The following is a 19111-nucleotide window of genomic DNA, read 5'->3' on the forward strand; positions in this document are numbered from 1 at the left end:
GTGTTGGAAGCTATTTAAGGCCAATTCGAATAGTCAGCTCGAATAGTGAGCTCGAATACCGACTCGAATAGTGAGCTCGAAGTCCGAGGTCGAATCGAATAGTAAAAATTATTCGACTCGAATATTCGACTGACCTCGAATAATTTACTATTCGAATTCGACCAAACTCGAATTTTAAAAAGGGGTATTTGAGCATCACTAGTAGCAAGATAAGCACCCAGTATAAGTAGCCAGATGTGCCCCCCAGTATAGGTAGCAAGAGGGGTCTGCTGCGGACCCCTTTCTCATCTGATCCCTACACCACTAGCTGGGGAGAAAGCATGTGTGCCCACAGAGAGGGCTCTGAGTGCTGCCTCTGGCACACGTGCCATAGGTTTGCCACCAATGTTCTAGGCCAGGGGTAGGGAACCTGTGGCTCGTGAGCCAGATGTGGCTCTTTTGATGGCTACATCTGGCTCACAGACAAATCAGTAGGGGTTGATTCACTAAGCTACACTGCTCAAGCAGCGCAGCTTAGTGTGGCAGAGCAAGTAAAATTTTCAAAGTAGGCACGCTACTGCTGTAGCGTGCACTACTAACTTACTCGCGCTCCCCCAAAATGAACAGCTGCTCCAATTGTCCCACTCTGGACCCTGTCAGGTCCATTGACTTTGTAGGATGATATCCGGTACTTTGATTGGCCCAATAGGCTGCCTGTCACTTGATCTCGTCCTGCAAAGTGAATCAACCCCCAAGTCAGCTAGCTAATTGTACAAGCTGTTCGTCAGTATTTCTCCTGTCTGGCTCTCGGGGAAATTGCTGATGTTGCTGAAACCCAAGAGAAGCTAAAGACGTGTCTGACACTTCCGCTGCTCAGCGGATCAACTGTATACACATCACCATGGCTACAGGGACATGAGTCTTCTGCTGCGTATGCGCACTGTCCCAGTTTGAAACATATTGTATGGCTCTCACGGAAATACATTTTAAAATATGTGGTGTTTATGGCTCTCTCAGCCAAAAAAGTTCCTGACCTCTGTTCTAGGACATGAAGTGAGAGAAATCTGTTCCATATTTCTCTCACTTCAGAGCTCCTTCAACAATAACACATTTCAGTAATATTACCTTTCGTAAGTCGCTCTTGGAGAACAGCATTTACAATATCGACAATAAAGGAATGAGCTTAAAACACAATATCGAATTATCAGAATTGAAACGGCGAACCAATAAAGCTCCATCTGACAGAATGCCTCAAACCTATATCCCCAGATCCAAAAGTTGCCTTAAAAATTGAAAAAAAAGAATGTTAATTTACAATAAAATACCTGAACTATACAAAAAGAAAGGTTAAATCACCAATTTTAATGTCTACAGCTGATACTATGGTCATAAAATTTCCTATGCAAATTCTCAAACCTCAGATTCCATGCACTTCTGCCCGTGTGATCCCATTTGTATCTGGTGATTGGCTGTGTAACAAGCTGAGCTGCTGACGCTGAGAGTGGGGCCTCAATTTTTATTTTATAGATATGTTTTAAAGTAATATTGACCAGGAGCATCAAAATTGACATGATGTAGCTGGAATACAGGAAAACACGAATAGATAATTTACAATGATAGAAAAAAATCTTTCCTACAATTTATGCTTGTTTTTAACATCAGTGATAGCATCGAAGTTCACATAAAATCCTCTCTACACCAACAGAGTGCAGAGAGGAGAATTTTATGTGGTCTTTGAGGCCTGAACAGCCATGAAGCAACTGGGCATGTCTGGTGATGTGAATTTGAGCTAAACTATGAGGACAGAGAATAGATAGTGGCCTTCAAGCTGAGGAGAAACCTCTCCGAGGCTCCGAGACCCCCGCCATTGTGGGTGGGCTTGGGGGCTAAGGGGCCTGGTCGTGGGGTGCAGAGCAGTAGCAGCGGAGGTTCTTTGCGTACAATCCCAAGTCCCAAACTCTACTTTTTTCCTATGGTACCCCCTAGATTTTGCAGAGCAGAGGCAGTTGCAGAAGAACATCATACCTCCCAACTTTGTGAGATAGGAAAGAAGGACACTTAAGCCACACCCATAACCACACCCCTAGCACACCCCTAGTCACGCATACTATAAAGATTTCATAAGAAAAATATGTTGATTTATAATTAAAACCACACTGGCCCTTTCTATCCTGGTTCATTTTCCTTCACATTAACATTTGAAAATAAATATACCAGTTTAAAGGAGGGGAATAAAGTATAGAGTCAATTAAACACATTTTTGGCAGAAAAAGGCATATATTTACATAGACCTGGACATCAGTCCTGAAAGAGAGACAAAAGAGGAAGAAAGAGGGACAGAGGGACTGTCCCTCCAAAAGAGGGACAGTCAGGAGCTATGGAACATAATCAGTGTAAAAATAAAAAAAAACACAGTAAAAATAAAGATTTTTCATGTTTCTCAAATTTTCACCATAGAAAATGTTCTTGAAATCGAAAATGCCATTTTCAATACAAAAATGTGTAAGCAACACTGAACATAATACTTTACCTCATTCCGGTAGGGAGTGACCTCATGACCTCCTTTTCACTAATCTGCCTAGCCACACTTTGAAGCCTACTAAGTAGTCTAGCTATGCTGTCCTTGCTCTCGATTTGCTGTCAGACCAATTAAAGTCACACACCACATCACATGCACTGTCTCCTGGGGCCCTCAGCATTGTGCACATGCATACATATTATAGACTTATAACTGCACACACAAAAATGCTCCAAGCAGGCAATGGGAGTGCAATGAAGGAGATGTGTGGCTGGACAGTGCATAGGCTGTAGTGTGCAACCCATCCGCTACTTGGACTCTACAACGGAACAGCAGAGTGGACCTGGAGGACACCAAGGGATCTGAAAGACTACAAGGGCTGGAAGAAGGACCCGGTAAATACAAGTCCACTTCCCCACTTCCCCCTCAAGTTTACATTTCTCCAAAGTTTTGCATAGGAGATATTTTCACACTTTATCAAAAATACTTTTAAAACCCCAAGCAGGCTGGATAATAGCATGCATTCATTGTCAACTCATATTGTTTTTGGCACATGATACTACCGAATCTTCTTCTTGAGAATACTTTTTATTTTACTCCCTCTTCTCTCACTAAACTCCCCCCTGTTTTTGCCTAACACTAACCTCCAGTCTCCACTCATAAAACTAACTTCCTCTCTACTTACCTAACACTAACCTACTGTGAAGAAATGCGGAAAAACCGCTGCATGGACGCAGGATGAGGCGGCTGTTTCAGCGGCTGGCATAGCGGAACGCGGAGAAACCGTCGCGTCTGACGCGGCGGTTTGCGCGCACAGGCCAGCTGCTGACAGTCTGACCAGGCGCGGGGAGGCCACCACATGTGCAGATAGCGGTGCGTCTCACCCCGCGTGCAGGCCAGCAGAGACATTGCAAAGCGTGACTGGTGTGGCTGGGACTGATAGTCCACACAGGTTCAGAATGACGCGCGTGCGCGCTGAGAGGCAGAGTTTATATGACAGCCAGAAGAAGGTCAGCTGACCAAGCTGGTCAGCTGACATTATCACCACTTTTCATTGGTCCAGCACTTAGGGGAGGCGCTGGAAGCGCTGATGTATATATGCTGGATGCTGGTCATTTCTCTGGTGTCTGGCGTTGCGATCACTACGTGGTAGCACTCAGACCTTGTCAGTATCTGTGTTCTAGCATAGTTTCCAAAGGTGTTGATGATCACGGAGCTCACACCTTAGCGTTAGGAATATTGAACTGTATTATTTGTTATGACCTTCTGCTTGCCTGACTAATCCTCCTGAACTCTGATTCTGTACCTTGCTATTTCTGATATCCTGTTGCCAATCTCTGCTCGTTCCTGGATTCCGTATCTGCCTTCTGATTCTGTACTTTATCTGTCTGTGTGTTGACGACCTGGCTTGGCCGACCTCGAGAACTAGCCTTACTGTTAGAGGCAGTTCCCAGATCTGTTCGTGACACCCACTCATTGGTGTCACTCACGCTCCGTCCTTCCCACATTCTGCTTAGCTCCTCCCCCGGGAGAGTCTAGGCTTACAGAAGGAGCATACTTCTGTGCAGTATTCCTTACTGCCTCTGTACCTACTCCTTAGGTACAGTCCTCTAGTGTTACTGTTACACCCAAACACTCACTTCTCTCTCAGGTGTCCAGAGGTTAGTAGATATATCTGATTATCGGTGATACTGCAGATCATCAATAATCGGGTATATTCTGCATTCTCGGTGATACTGCAGATCACCGGTAATCAGATCCTCTCTGTGTTGCACCGATCGTTACACCTACCCCCTTGTTGTTACCACTATATGTGTACCGAATTTAGAGCCGCTCAACCAAATAGCCCAGGGCCGGATTTACCATAAGGCACTATAGGCACGTGCCTACAGGCACCTGAAGATGCAAAGGCTGCTCACTCCCCTCCCAGAGCGCCTCTTTCTCTTTGCAGAGTCCTGATCACAGTGTAAATGTGAGGTTATTCACCCTCCTTTCAGCATTCCACTGACGAGATCTCCCTTCAGTCAGGGGCCCCTCTAGCTACTAGTATTGAGGTTCCTCTAGCTATCTAATACTTGGGGCACCTCTAGCTACTTAATATGGAGGGTACTTCTGGCTACCGAATATTAAGTGGCACCTGTAGCTACCTATTATGGGCAAGGGAAGTAAGGGGAAAGTGACAGCTGAGCCAGCCAGCACACTTGCAGTGCAGTTGGATGGGGGTTTGAAGGTTTATGAAGGGCAAAGTCCAGGGTGACGGGACATGTGTGCCTATAGGCTCCTGTGATGTAAATCCAGGCCTGAAATAACAATTCGGTTACACGATTAAGCGCAACTACTGTGCACTGATTGTGTCCCAAAAATTCTGGTCCCCGGCGCCCCATAGCCACAATGTGTATTGCAGCCTATGGAATAGACAATGGGGCAGCACTCATGCAAGGGGATAGAGGTGTGCTAGGACCTGCAGTCTCTGCACCTTGGACTATCAATGCTGAATTAATTGGCTTACTTTTATACTGCTATGGACTTTACTTTACTTGAATAAAAGAGCGTTTTACTATTTTTACTACATTGGTGGTACTAACCCAAATCCTTTTTTGTTTTGGAGTCTATGAAGCTGACGATATGTAACAGGTAGCCATTCACCAAAAAGGACTGCTTCATAGAAAGTACTCTATGTCCTTAATATGTCTGACATTACTTTTCCACCTACTCTTTTTTTTTAGTATTTTGTAGTTGTTACTTGCTGAATATGTTACCATATATTTTAGGTAAGATAAAAAATTAATTCCTGGTAAATCTCTCAATTGAACAGGTCCTCAGTGTCCCCGTTCATGAAATAAATAGTGTAACTCCTATTATACACGCATCATAAAGTACATGTTGCTTGTATAACGTCCGTTACTCGCTGACTTGGTCAGTGTTACGTCAGCCAGTAACGCATGTTATACAAGCAGCGTATTTGCCACATGTATAACACGCGAGTTACACTATCTACATAATGCACAACTACCAAAAATATGCCTGCCACGACAGTCCATTTTGCACCAATTTAGTCCTTCAACATGCGGGAGGAGGACAAAATTACGCAGGGGCGTTGCTATCCCCAAAGATCAGTTGCACATGCCCCCAATCTATTCTGGGGTGCCCCAGATGTCCCCTAGGCAGAGTCAGCTGTGGTGCCTCAATGGCAGGCATGCTGGAAGCTGTGGTGTATCAATCGGGGTTATGCTAGGTGCTGTGATGCCTCTATGTAGGCATACTGGGTGCTGTGTTCCCATGCTGGGTGCTGTGATGCCTTTATAGGGGTATGCATTGAGCTGTGGGTCTTCTATGGGGCATGCTGGGAGTTGTGGTGCCTCAATGGGAGGCCCCTGTGAGCATGGGAGGGTGTCCACTAGAAGGTCAAGGAAATGCTATGGGGGGACTGCCAGGCAATCTGGCAGCAGGTCAGCGAAACAGCCAGTACAGAAGCCAGGTAATTCTGCTTAGTTATGTTTAAGTGACACTGCCTATCTATGTGATATCATATGCTGCATTTTATGGTGTTGTTTTTTTTTTTGTATTGATGAAGAGGGGGCTTCATCAAACATTTTGATGGGCAGGCCTACTTAGACTGCTGTTAAGTTCTTGTAAATTTGGCTCCACCTATGACCACACCCACATTCTGGTGCATGGACACACCCATTTTCCGACTGGAGTGCCCAAAAGTGCCCCGAATCGCATAGGATCCTAGCAACGCGCAACACCTTCTAAATGCACAAAGCAACAGTCTGAGCAGCAACCCAAACAAAAAAATCTTATCGGTTGTCCATATCAGAACTCTACAATGTTCCTGCTAAAAAAAAAAAAAAAAAAGCTGTAGCTTCTGTACATTTATTTTGAGACATTATTTTCCTTCTGAAACTCAACAGGACATAATTGCAACATTTACCTGCTATCAGCCATGCATAGTTGAATAATCCAAGCAAACATTCTAGAGCCAAGGTGCAAGTTTCTAACACTGGAATGTTGCTAAATGTCCCAGAACCAAGTTCCAAGTCTCTCCGACCCAAGAGAGCAACAGATGCCAACTGTGTGGCTGCCATCACAATCAGGAAGATAGGTATGTAAGGTTGGGCGGGGCATTTGTCTTGATATATGACACCTAGGAAAGAAAAGAATCTGGTCAAGATTGTCTATTAACTGCTGGTGCTCTCCCATGTATGAGATGCAGGTGAATCCTACTTTTAGGAGTCACAAGCGCTATTTGGCTGCAATTGCATGCAGGGGAATGGCAGCATTTGGTAAAACCATGCATGTCACATTTGACATACAGCATTACAAGGCAGCAAAAACCCATCTCATGTCGTGTCTGAGCACAGCAGTTGCAGTGCTCAAATGCGACAGTACCGAACACTAGCAAGCGCCCAGCCGGAGGTGTTTATTTATTTTTTGGCGCCTGCCATATTGCCCATAGTGACAATGCTTTGTGCGGCTATAGCAGTAATGCTATAGACTGTCTGCGCCGTGCGCATGGGTAATTTGGGGATTCGGGTATTTAATACCCTATTTAATACCCTCCCCCTCTGAATTTGTGCAGCAGCAGGATGGGTCATCATTTGGCTCACCATGCGACAAAATAACCCGCCACTGAAATTCCCAGGGCTGTGGAGTCGGTACAAAAATCTTCCAACTCCAACTCTGACTCTGACTCCTCAGTTTATGAAACCACAACTCCGACTCCAACTCCAACTCCGGGTACCCAAAATGGTTCCAACTCCGACTCCTTGACTCCGACTCCTTAGTCTAATACTTAACAGGGCTGTGGATTTTGTACAAAAATCATCCGACTCCCAACTCTGCCTCCTCAGATTATGAAATCAACTACTCCGACTCCAACTCCAACTCCAGGTGCCCAAAATTGCCTCGACTCTCCAACCCCAACTCCGACTCCACAGCCCTGGAAATTCCATGTACGCCCGGTGGACGGGAGCAGTTGATAGGCAGTTAATTCACCACCTTAACCATGTTGATCATTATGCAAAATGTATTCAGCATTCTTAACGTCAAGAATGATAAGTGTTGTACTGTATGCACATTATTACTGTTATTAATTTATATAGCACCATCCCTTTCCATGGCACTGTTCTAAATTATAATTGACTATGCAGATATAAATTCAGTTACATGTTGGGGCACTGACACCCTCTTATCTTGCTGTTAATCCTTTGTGGCCTTTAATTTATCTAAGTAAAACTTGTTGAAGAAGAACTGGGGGTGGAGGCGCCCAAAAATAGGTAATGTGATAAAACAAAAATATAGTGGAAGAACCCAAACCACAGGGTTAATGTAAAAAGATTAAATTATTTATTCAGCACGATTAAAAGGACAACGCGTTTCACGGGTCTCAGCCCACTTCTTCAGGTCAATACAAGTGCCTTTAAAGGGAACCAGAGACGAAGCACCCTTGTGTATTTTACCATGTATATCAGTAAGAACATTAGAGAAAACACTTACCATGCTCTCTGTTTCATCCTCACTGTTAAAAGTGTCTGTTATCAGCAGTCACAAGAATCCCAGACTGAGCAATTAAATCTGGCTTTGCTGGGAATGATTATTGCTGAGTCATTATAGCAGAGCCACAAGGGGGCAGGCGTGGGCTTGAAATAACACCACAGAAGACAGACTTAGCTATAATCTTTCTGTAGCAAAGCTAGACGGAGTGCTCAGTCGGGGATTCTTATCAGAGGTGATAACAGTCAGATTACACAGAGAACAATGAAACAAAGGGCAGATTAGGTGTTTACTGTCATGTTCCCACTGATTTATAAGGTAAAATACAAGAGGGTGCTTCATCTCTGGTTCTCTTTAAAATATGGTCACAAGCACAAGATTTCTGGCGTCCATGCTTGTGACCATATTTTAAAGGCACTTGTATTGACCTGAAGAAGCGGGCTGAGACCTGTGAAACACATTGTCCTTTTATTCGTGCTGAATAAATAATTTAATCTTTTTACATTAACCCTGTGGGTTGGGTTCTTTCATCTTGAGTGGTAAAGACACGCTCCCTCCACCATATTTTTGTTTCATCACATTACCTATTTTTGGGCACCTCCACCCCCAGTACTATACATTACATCTCCTCGGAGGTGTTCACCTTCCGGGTGTCGTGTTTTTTACAACCAAGAAGGACCAACCAGGAGTGCGACCATCCAGTTCCAGTAGGACCTGGAATACCGAGCGGGAACGGTTATTTTTCCGTTGAAAATATATGGTGGTTACAGGGACTGCAACCCACCTTTGTGAGTATAAATATTCTTGTACTACAATCTAACATCTGATACCCCACAATACTGCACCATTTGGCTCCTGGTCTCTCCTTGTCATATAGGTGACTGTGGTATCCCCACAGTGACCACCTTTTCTACTTGTTGAAGAAGAGGTGAAGGAGCACAATAATCCTACTAAAACTCTTCCTTCCCAAATTTCCCCTCTTTACCGATAATACATTGGGTCCCTACGGAAGCCCCCAAACATCCGCCACTAATGGGCGTCCAAATTTGCTGCTTCCGTAGCTTACATATGCTGATAGGGCCACTCTTTTACTAATTCAGCTGTTGCTCTTATGTGGCTTCCTCCTTGCTAAGCGGCAGCTATCGAGGACACAGCCTCCCAATTCTTTCCTCTCCCTTACTGATTGCACAACAGTTTTGGGGAGGGGCAGCTGAGAAGATCAAGTTCAGAGGAAATGCTTCTTAGAGAGGAAGCCACTCAGGAGCAATTGCCACGTGAGTGACAGTGTGGACTGGCAGCACTTATAGAGCACCTACATCTTAATCACTTACTGGGGGTACTGGGATACCCTCACCTTGAACAGCAGTCATGGGTGGCCAGTAGCCATAGGTGATCCCCAGTATCAGCTGGCAGTTATGGATGGCTGCCAGCATCTCCCAGCAGTCATGGGGTCCACAGTCTCTCAGAAGTGATCCCTGCCTTTGTCAGTGGTTAGAAGTATTACAAAGTTGTGGAAATACTGTGGAGTAAACCAGGAAGCTGTAATACAATCCGGGATAAGATCAGACACAACGTGGGCACTGAAAGGCAGGAAGTGGACTGGGACCCACTAAAAATCTCAGCCACTAGAACCTTGTCACATTATATTTGACACTCATGGTGCCACCTATTTTATTTATTTTTTAGCACTTCTCTTTCCTAATCACCCCATGTATGCCCTCCCCCTCCCCACCCCCAAAGTCATACCAGTCCTAACCTGATTACCAAGCACAATCACCTCTTCCTGTACTATGTTCATTTTTTTTTTGTTACAAGGACAGAGCAGGACATAAGAAAAAAGAAAATATCACCAACAGGAACACAGACAACTTTGAAAACCTAACACAAGTTCTCAGCTTTCTCTACTCCAAAATTAAGAAAAACAAATTCCCCTTAATTCTAATTTAGGTATTTTGTTTATTAGAAGCAGACAGTTTATAGTATTGGACGTTTTGCATATACATCACTTAAAGTGACTCAGAGCTGAAATAAGTAAAACGTTTTCTACATACCTGGGGCTTCCTCCAGCCCCATCCGCTCGCATCGCTCCCACGCCGCCGTCCTCCGCTGCCTGTAGCTTTGGTATTGGGTCCCGTTACTTCCGTCAGTCGGAGCCAGTCTAGCGTAAGAGAAATGTGCTGTTTGCGTATCTCTCCAGCAGCCGCTGGAGAGATACATAGAGGACGCACTTCTGCGTAGACTGGCTCCAACTGACGTAAGTGACGGGAACCGGTTCTCGAAGCTGCAGATATCGGAGGACGGCTGCGTGGGAGCGATCCAGGCAGATGGGGCTGGAGGAAGCCCCAGGTATGTATTAAACTTTTTACTTATTTCTGCACTGGTACACTTTAACAATAACCAGAAATAATCTGTAAGAAAAAAAAAGATTTACCCACTTACCCATTACAATCATAGCTATGCTTAATCCGATCCAGACTATAAATAAAAGTATTTTGGCACCTGGAATGTAAATATCAAAAAGTTAAATGTTGCCCTTTATCATTCCGTCCTACTTTTTGAGATAAGAAAGAGAAACACTATAATAAGACATTTCCCTGCCACACCTCTAACCACGCCCCCATCATGCCCATCATCATGATACCACAAAAAACTTAGAAGCCAAAGATGTTGTTTTATCATTCAAACCACATTGGTCTTTCCTCTCATCATTAGTTTTTCTTCATTTTAACATTTAAAAATAAGAAATATATCAATTCAAATGGTGGGAATAACGTTTTGAACCAATTAAAAACACTTTTCAGTAGAAAAATTACATATATTACATAAATCTGTAAATCAGTCCAGAAAGAGGGACAATTGAGGAAGAAAGAGGGAAAGAGGGATCAGTTCCCAAAGAGGGACTGTTCCTCTGAAAAGGGGACAGTTGGGAGCTATGCCTTTATTTGTTTTATTATTGGATATTTTTATAGCGCTGACATTGTCTGCAGTGCTTTACATAATGTATATGGTCATGTCACTGACTGTCACTCAGGAGCTCACAATCTAGTTATTATCATGACAAGATTGTGAATATTAGACTGTATTGTCTTGCCAAGGCTCAGTTCCCATCTGCTGCCAGACAATGAGGGTGCAGCCCACTTACTGCAATGGGTCCGTCCAGCTGATCTGTTGCAGGGTGACAAGAGTGAATGGCTGCTATTTATAAGACAAATATCAGAATCAGAATCAGTTTTATTCGCCAAGTGCGACGGAAGTCGTACTCGGAATTGTTTGTGGTTCACATGGCATAGGCAAGTAAAAAGACAGGCAAACAGATACGTGGACGAGACATACATTAACAGGTGTGCAAAAGTACATAGACATTTACCAGCAGCTCAACAGTATGAGAAAGCCTGTGAGTCCTGCATAGAGTCATTTAGTTCAAAAAGTATCAAAAGCTTTAAAAAGCTGGCTGCGTGGCCGTATTGTCCCGTGTGGTGTGAGCATCAAGTGAGCGGCTGAGAGGTTTCTTGACCACAAATGAGTACTTCCCTAGTTTAGCATCCGGACTGCTTGGGGGAAGAAGGAGTTCCTGCGCCTGGTGGTTTTGGATGGGGTAGTTCTATAGCGGCGACCCAATGGGAGAAGGTCAAAGTAGTGACTGCCATGGTGGGACTGGGAGAGATCCTGGTGGCCCTCGCCTTCATCCTAGCAGCGCGGAGGAGATCGAGAGGTAGCAGCGGAGATCCGATTATCCGCTCCGCATCGGTAATGACTCTCTGCAGCTTATATTTGTCACTGGCCGTCGCACTGGCATACCAGACAATGACTGAAGAACAAAGGATGGACTCAATGGTTGCAGTGTAGAAGCTGGTCAACAGCTCCCGCAGCATGCCAAATTTTTTCAGTTGACGCATATCTGTTCTCAGCTTAGGTGGGAACACAGCCTAAAGGTGGCCACACACCATACAATTTTTATTTTGATTCAGTTCGAGCATTCAGATCCAGTTTTCCAATTGATCAGTTTTAACCAGAATTTTCGAGACATCACACGTGTATTTTTGAGATTGGCACAATTTAAAGATAAAAGATTGTAAACTCCGAAAAAATTGGTTGATTAGATAAATCAAGAGAAAAATGTACTGAATAGTTACGTACAATTTTGGTTGAATACAATTTCACAATCCATCACACCCCATACAATTCTTGATAAAATTGGTCTGAATTTTGCAACATGTCTAATCTCAAAAAATTGGAAAAAAATGGAAATTCGATCAGATTTCTCAATTGAAAACAAAAAAAAGCTTTTAATTTTTCGGGACAACCGATCGTATATATCAAATTGGTGTACAATTGGATTTTCTAATTGTATGATGTGACTGTCACTCAGGAGCTCACAATCTAGTTATTATCATGACAAGATTGTGAATATTAGACTGTATTGTCTTGCCAAGGCTCAGTTCCCATCTGCTGCCAGACAATGAGGGTGCAGCCCACTTACTGCAATGGGTCCGTCCAGCTGATCTGTTGCAGGGTGACAAGAGTGAATGGCTGCTATTTATAAGACAAATATCAGAATCAGAATCAGTTTTAAGCCAGCAGAAATATGGCCATGGCCACATTTACTCTATTTCTACACTGGCTGAATGTCATTTTAATGATGTTCTGAAATAAAAGAGCATTGTTTTACGTTTGGTGGTGTCAGCCTTGTTGATTGTTTGATCATTTTTGATCATGTCTGATCATTTTTTGCCGAAATTGATTGAATCAGTTGATCACAAGATATATCGCTGGATTGGCTATGCTTCAGAATGTTGAACTGCTCACCAAGTGCGTAGATTAGCCTCCTGTTTTCTGGACTGTAATGCTGACTCTCTATATCCGAAGTGTCCACACTTTTCCAGCTTGCTACTTAGAAAATTATGAATTAAAAATAATCTACTGGGTAGAATGAGAAGCAGCAGTCCATCAGTGATTACCACATGCCACAACTAAAGCACATGCACAGCAGCAGTCCAGCAGTGATTACCTCAATCCACAACTGCAGCACATGCACAGTGGCAGTCCAGCAGTGATTACCTCAATCCACAACTGCAGCACATGCACAGCGGCAGTCCTTCAGTGATTACCACATGCCACAACTAAAGCACATGCACAGCAGCAGTCCAGCAGTGATTACCTCAATCCACAACTGCAGCACATGCACAGCGGCAGTCCATCAGTGATTACCACATGCCACAACTGCAGCACATGCACAGCAGCAGTCCTTCAGTGATTACCTCAATCCACAACTGCAGCACATGCACAGTGGCAGTCCAGCAGTGATAACCTCAATCCACAACTGCAGCACATGCACAGTGGCAGTCCAGCAGTGATTACCTCAATCCACAACTGCAGCACATGCACAGCGGCAGTCCATCAGTGATTACTACAAGCCACAACTACAGCACATGCACAGCAGCAGTCCTTCAGTGATTAGCTCAATCCACAACTGCAGCACATGCACAGCGGCAGTCCAGCAGTGATTACCTTAATCCACAACTGCAGCACATGCACAGTGGCAGTCCAGCAGTGATTACCTTAATCCACAACTGCAGCACATGCACAGCGGCAGTCCATCAGTGATTACTACTAGCCATAACATCAGTGATTACTACAAGCCACAACAGTCCATCAGTGATAACTACAAGCCACAACTGCAGCACCTGCACAGGGGCAGTCCATCAGTGATTACCACAAGCCGCAACTGCAGTACATGCACAGTGGCAGTCCATCAGTGATTACCAAAAAAAGAAAAAATGTGTGTCTAGCGCTCCAATAGACAGTCCACACCGCATAAAATATCAGATGGTGATCAAGGAGCCGCTCTCCAATAGGGTAAACAGCAAGAAACAGTGATCTAGAAAAGATACATAGAGCGCTCCATAGTGTAAAATCATCAAACGATTTAATATGCGCAAGTTAAAACACACTTACAAGATCATAGATGCAATGAAGCTCATAAATAGCCTGCAGGCTATTTATGAGCTTCATTGCATCTGTGATCTTGTAAGTGTGTTTTAACTTGCGCATATTAAATCGTTTGATGATTTTACACTATGGAGCGCTCTATGTATCTTTTCTAGATCACTGTTCCATCAGTGATTACCACAAGTCGCAACTGCGGCACATGCACAGTGGCAGTCCATCAGTGATTACCACAAGTCGCAACTGCAGCACATGCACAGTGGCAGTCCATCAGTGATTACCACAAGCCACAACTGCAGCACATGCACAGTGGCAGTCCATCAGTGATTACCACAAGCCGCTCGAGGCCGTTTTGTGGGGGCTGGAGGGGTGGCAGCATGAGGGGAAAGCCTTGGCCACAGTCGGCGGGGAGAGGGGAAGTCCCCCCCCCTCCCCCTCACCTCGGGGCTCTCCCCTCTGCGCTCTTCTCCAGCTTAAGTTACAGTGTGGGCAGCGGTGGGCAGATACATACCTTCCATGCGTTTCACCGCATACTCCTCACTCTAGCGTCTGTTGTCACTTCCGGGAGTGACGTCACTTCCGGAAGTGACGTCAGACACTAGAGCGAGGAATATGCGGTGGAACACACGGAAGGTATGTATCTGCCTGCCGCTGCCCGCTGTCCACACTGTAACTTAAGCTGGAGGGGAGTGCAGAGGGGAGAGCCCAGAGGTGAGGGAGAGGGGGGGAACTTCCCCTCTCCCCGCCGACTGTGGTCAAGGCTTTCCCCTCATGCTGCCACCCCTCCAGCCCCCACAAAACGGCCCCAGGGAGGGAGGGGGGGCCGCTCTGAAATTCTGCAGGGGGGCCCGGTGGGGCCTAGTTACGCCCCTGACAGCAGCAGTCCATCAGTGATTACCACAAGCCCCCAGTCAATTAGATGCATTTCATAGAGTCCTCCTCAATAAGCCCAATAGAACAGTGCTTGACCAAATAGAGGCACAATATCATTCTTACAATACCATATTCAGTGTCCGGCAAAATTGTAATCAGCAGTAAGTAGCACATTGTGCTTCAAAATGTATGACTCCCCACCTTGCAACGTCATACAATCCTCTACACTGCTGTGCAAAATTGCAGGACAGCATATCGCACTAAGCTCATCCAAAGAGAGAGAGTACAATACGTACATCACTCAGGTGGGTGGTGTGGGATCTACCCAGAAGTCATTTGTGATCTACCGGTAGATCACAATCTACTAAATGGGCTTGCCCTGCTCTATAGGTTATGTTTTTTTAACAAGAATGAAGATAAGGAAAGTCAGAGCAACTGATCTGCATACTTGCTCAAGGGGACTATTCTAGCCAGACAGTCAGCATAGCAGCCAAGTAACAAGCATTTTTTTTAAAAGAAAGTGAACATGGCTCTCCCACTGCTCTCTACTGAGAAAGTAGAGCAAAATAATGGTAGGGTGACAAATAAAGGAAAATTGTTCCACTATTGCGAATACCATAAAATTTTAAATACGTGTAAATACATGCAAATGAAAAGTAAGTTTCTTCCAGAGTAAAATGAACCACAAATTACTTTTCTCCTATGTTAATGTCACTTACAATATAACTCCTTAAGATTCGCACCATCTAAAATTCTTTATTAACCACTTGAGGACCGTGGGCTTTACCCCCCTTAAAGAGAATCTGTATTGTTAAAATCGCACAAAAGTAAACATACCAGTGCGTTAGGGGACATCTCCTATTACCCTCTGACACAATTTCGCCACTCCTCACCGCATTAAAAGTGGTTAAAAACAGTTTTTAAAAGTTTGTTTATAAACAAACAAAATGGCCACCAAAACAGGAAGTAGGTTGATGTACAGTATGTCCACACATAGAAAATACATCCATACACAAGCAGGCTGTATACAGCCTTCCTTTTGAATCTCAAGAGATCATTTGTGTGTTTCTTTCCCTCTGTTCTCATGCACTGAAGTTTCAGGCTGCTTGTTTCTTCCTGCAAACAGCTTTGCCCTTGTCTGTAATTCTTCAGTATGTGAAAGCCCAGCCAGCTCAGAGGACGATTTATCCAGCTTGTAAAAGATAAGAGAGAAGAGAGAAGCTGCTCTAATCCTAAATAACACACAGGCAGTGTGCATAAAGGGGCCTGGAAGGGGGAGTTCATAGCAGAACCACAACACTGAAGAACTTGGCAGCCTTCCAGACACAGGCCGACAAGTCTGACAGGGGAAATATACATTGATTTATTACAGAGACAGTGATAGTATAAAGTGCTGCAGTAAGCCAGTACACATTAGAATAGCTTTTTGAACTTGTAGGATGATAAAAAACAGGATGCAATTTTTGTTACGGAGTCTCTTTAAGGACCAGACCCTTTTTTTCCATTCAGACCACTGCAGCTTTCACGGTTTATTGCTCGCTCATACAACCTACCACCTAAATGAATTTTTCCTCCTTTTCTTGTCACTAATAAAGCTTTCTTTTGGTGCTATTTGATTGCTGCTGCGATTTTTACTTTTTATTATATTCATCAAAAAAGACATGAATTTTGTCAAAAATATGATTTTTTTAACTTTCTGTGCTGACATTTTTCAAATAAAGTAAAATTTCTGTATACATGCAGCACGAAAAATGTGGACAAACATGTTTTTATTAAAAAAAAAACATTCAGCTTATATTGATTGGTTTGGGTAAAAGTTATAGCGTTTACAAACTATGGTGCAAAAAGTGAATTTTCCCATTTTGAAGCATCTATGACTTTTCTGACCACCTGTCATGTTTCATGAGGGGCTAGAATTCCAGGATAGTATAAATACCCCCCAAATGACCCCATTTTGGAAAGAAGACATCCCAAAATATTCACTGAGAGGCATGGTGAGTTCATAGAAGATTTTATTTTTTGTCACAAGTTAGCGGAAAATGACACTTTGTGACAAAAAAGAAAAAAAAAAAGTTTCCATTTCTGCTAACTTGCGACAAAAAAAAAATGAAATCTGCCACAGACTCACTATGCTCCTCTCTGAATACCTTGAAGTGTCTACTTTCCAAAATGGGGTAATTTGTGGGGTGTGTTTACTGTTCTTGCATTTTGGGGGGTGCCTAATTGTAAGCACCCCTATAAAGCCTAAAGGGGGTCATTGCGCAGTTAGGCTGCAAAAAAGTGCCACACATGTGGTATTGCCGTACTCAGGTGAAGTAGTATAATGTGTTTTGGGGTGTATTTTTACACATACCAATGCTGGGTGGGAGAAATATCTCTGTAAATGACAATTTTTGATTTTTTTTTTTACACACAATTGTCCATTTACAGAGAGATTTCTCCCACTCAGCATGGGTATGTGTAAAAATACACCCCAAAACACATTATACTACTTCTTCTGAGTACGGCGATACCACATGTGTGGCACTTTTTTGCACCCTAAAGCTGGCCATACACTGGCCCGATTTGCCGCCGTTTCGACAGCAGATTCGATCACTGGGATCGAATCTGCTGCCAATCGTTCGCGCTACACGCCGAATTTCGATCCATTTCGTCCGATCCCGTCGATCACTCCGTGTGAAAAATTACCATCGATCACCCGCGGGTAGGGAGCGCGTCGCTAGCGGTGTTCCAGTGCCCGACGACCGACGCAATAGAGAGGCAATACATTACCTGCTCCGCCGGCGCGACTGCCCCCGCTGTCACTGCTGCTTCTTCTCCGCTCTAGTCTCCGGCATGCTTCAGTTCCTCCTGCCCGGCAGGAAGTTTAAACAGTAGAGGGCGCTCTACTGTTTAAACTTCCTGCCGGGCAGGAAGAAGTAAAGCATGCCGGACCTGGAGACCAGAGCGGAGAAGACAGCGGAGACCTGGGGACTGGAGTCGCGCCGGCGGAGCAGGTGATGTATGCGTGTATGCGGGCATGCGGGCGGGGGGTGCGGCGGCAGAACCACCACCACAACAGATTGTGAACGGTTTCAGGCTGAAATCGGTTCACAATCTGTTTGCAGTAAAGGTAGCCATACGATCCCTCTCTGATCAGATTCGATCAGAGAGGGATCTATCTGTTGGTCGAATCTGATGGCAAATCGACCAGTGTATGGCTACCTTAACTGCGCTAAGGGGCCCAAAGTCCAATGAGTACCTTTAGGATTTCACAGGTCATTTTTGTTTCAATTTTGCGACATTTGGTTTCAAGACTACTCCTCACGGTTTAGGGCCCCTAAAATGCCAGGGCAGTATAGGAACCCCACTAATGATCCCATTTTAGAAAGAAGACACCCCAAGGTATTCTGTTAGGAGTATGGTGAGTTCATAGAAGATTTTATTTTTTGTCACAAGTTAGCGGAAATTGATTTTAATTGTTTTTTTCACAAAGTGTCATTTTCCGCTAACTTGTGACAAAAAATAAAATCTTCTATGAACTCACCATACTCCTAACTGAATACCTTTGGGTGTCTTCTTTCTAGAATGGGGTCATTTGTGGGGTTCCTATACTGCCCTGGCATTTTAGGGGCCCTAAACCGTGAGGAGTAGTCTTGAAACCAAATGTCGCAAAATTGCCTGTGAAATCTTAAAGGTACTCATTGGACTTTGGGCCCCTTAGCGCACTTAGGGTGTAAAAAAGTGCCACACATGTGGTACCGACACATTTGTCCATTTACAGAGAGATTTCTCCCACTCAGCATGGGTATGTGTAAAAATACACCCCAAAGCACATTATACTACTTCTCCTGAGTACAGCGATACCACATGTGTGGCACTTTTTTGCACCCTAACTGCGCTAAGGGTCCCAAAGTCCAATGAGTACCTTTAGGATTTCACAGGTCATTTTTGTTTCAAGACTACTCCTCACGGTTTAGGGCCCCTAAAATGCCAGGGCAGTATAGGAACCCCACTAATGACCCCATTTTAGAAAGAAGACACCCCAAGGTATTCTGTTAGGAGTATGGTGAGTTCATAGAAGCAGGGCGCCTTTAGCCACTTTATCACTCCAGGCGAGAAAACCTGTGGCACCCCCCGACGCCATGGCACACCCCCCCCCCCCCACACACACACACACACACCATGAGAATAATCTTAATGCGGCAGCGTTTCACCAGGAAATAATTATAATGCGGCATCGGGGGGGGGGGGGGGGGGCGGGAGTCTGTGGGGCATATGGAGGCACGAGGGTCAGAAGAACTCACAAAGGAGGACAGA

The 19111-nt window shown here is 44.4% G+C and overlaps 1 protein-coding gene across 3 annotated transcripts in view; it reads right to left on the minus strand.

The window, feature by feature from the left end:
• LOC137558046 (transmembrane protein 272-like) overlaps nucleotides 1-19111 on the minus strand; it is a 55754-nt gene that overhangs the window by 18603 nt on the left and 18040 nt on the right. The window contains exons 4-6 of one of the 3 annotated variants that reach the window (XM_068271712.1): nucleotides 10433-10492; nucleotides 6432-6644; nucleotides 1105-1261 (exon numbers count right to left, since the gene is read on the minus strand). In XM_068271712.1, the coding sequence (XP_068127813.1) occupies nucleotides 1105-1261; nucleotides 6432-6644; nucleotides 10433-10492 (430 nt within the window). Of the gene's footprint in view, nucleotides 1-1104; nucleotides 1262-1480; nucleotides 1558-6431; nucleotides 6645-10432; nucleotides 10493-19111 lie in introns of those variants that run through there. The other 2 variants (XM_068271714.1, XM_068271713.1) reach the window with 2 other exon arrangements.

This window comes from Hyperolius riggenbachi, chromosome 1 (assembly GCF_040937935.1).
Source record: "Hyperolius riggenbachi isolate aHypRig1 chromosome 1, aHypRig1.pri, whole genome shotgun sequence".
Lineage (NCBI taxonomy): Eukaryota > Metazoa > Chordata > Amphibia > Anura > Hyperoliidae > Hyperolius > Hyperolius riggenbachi.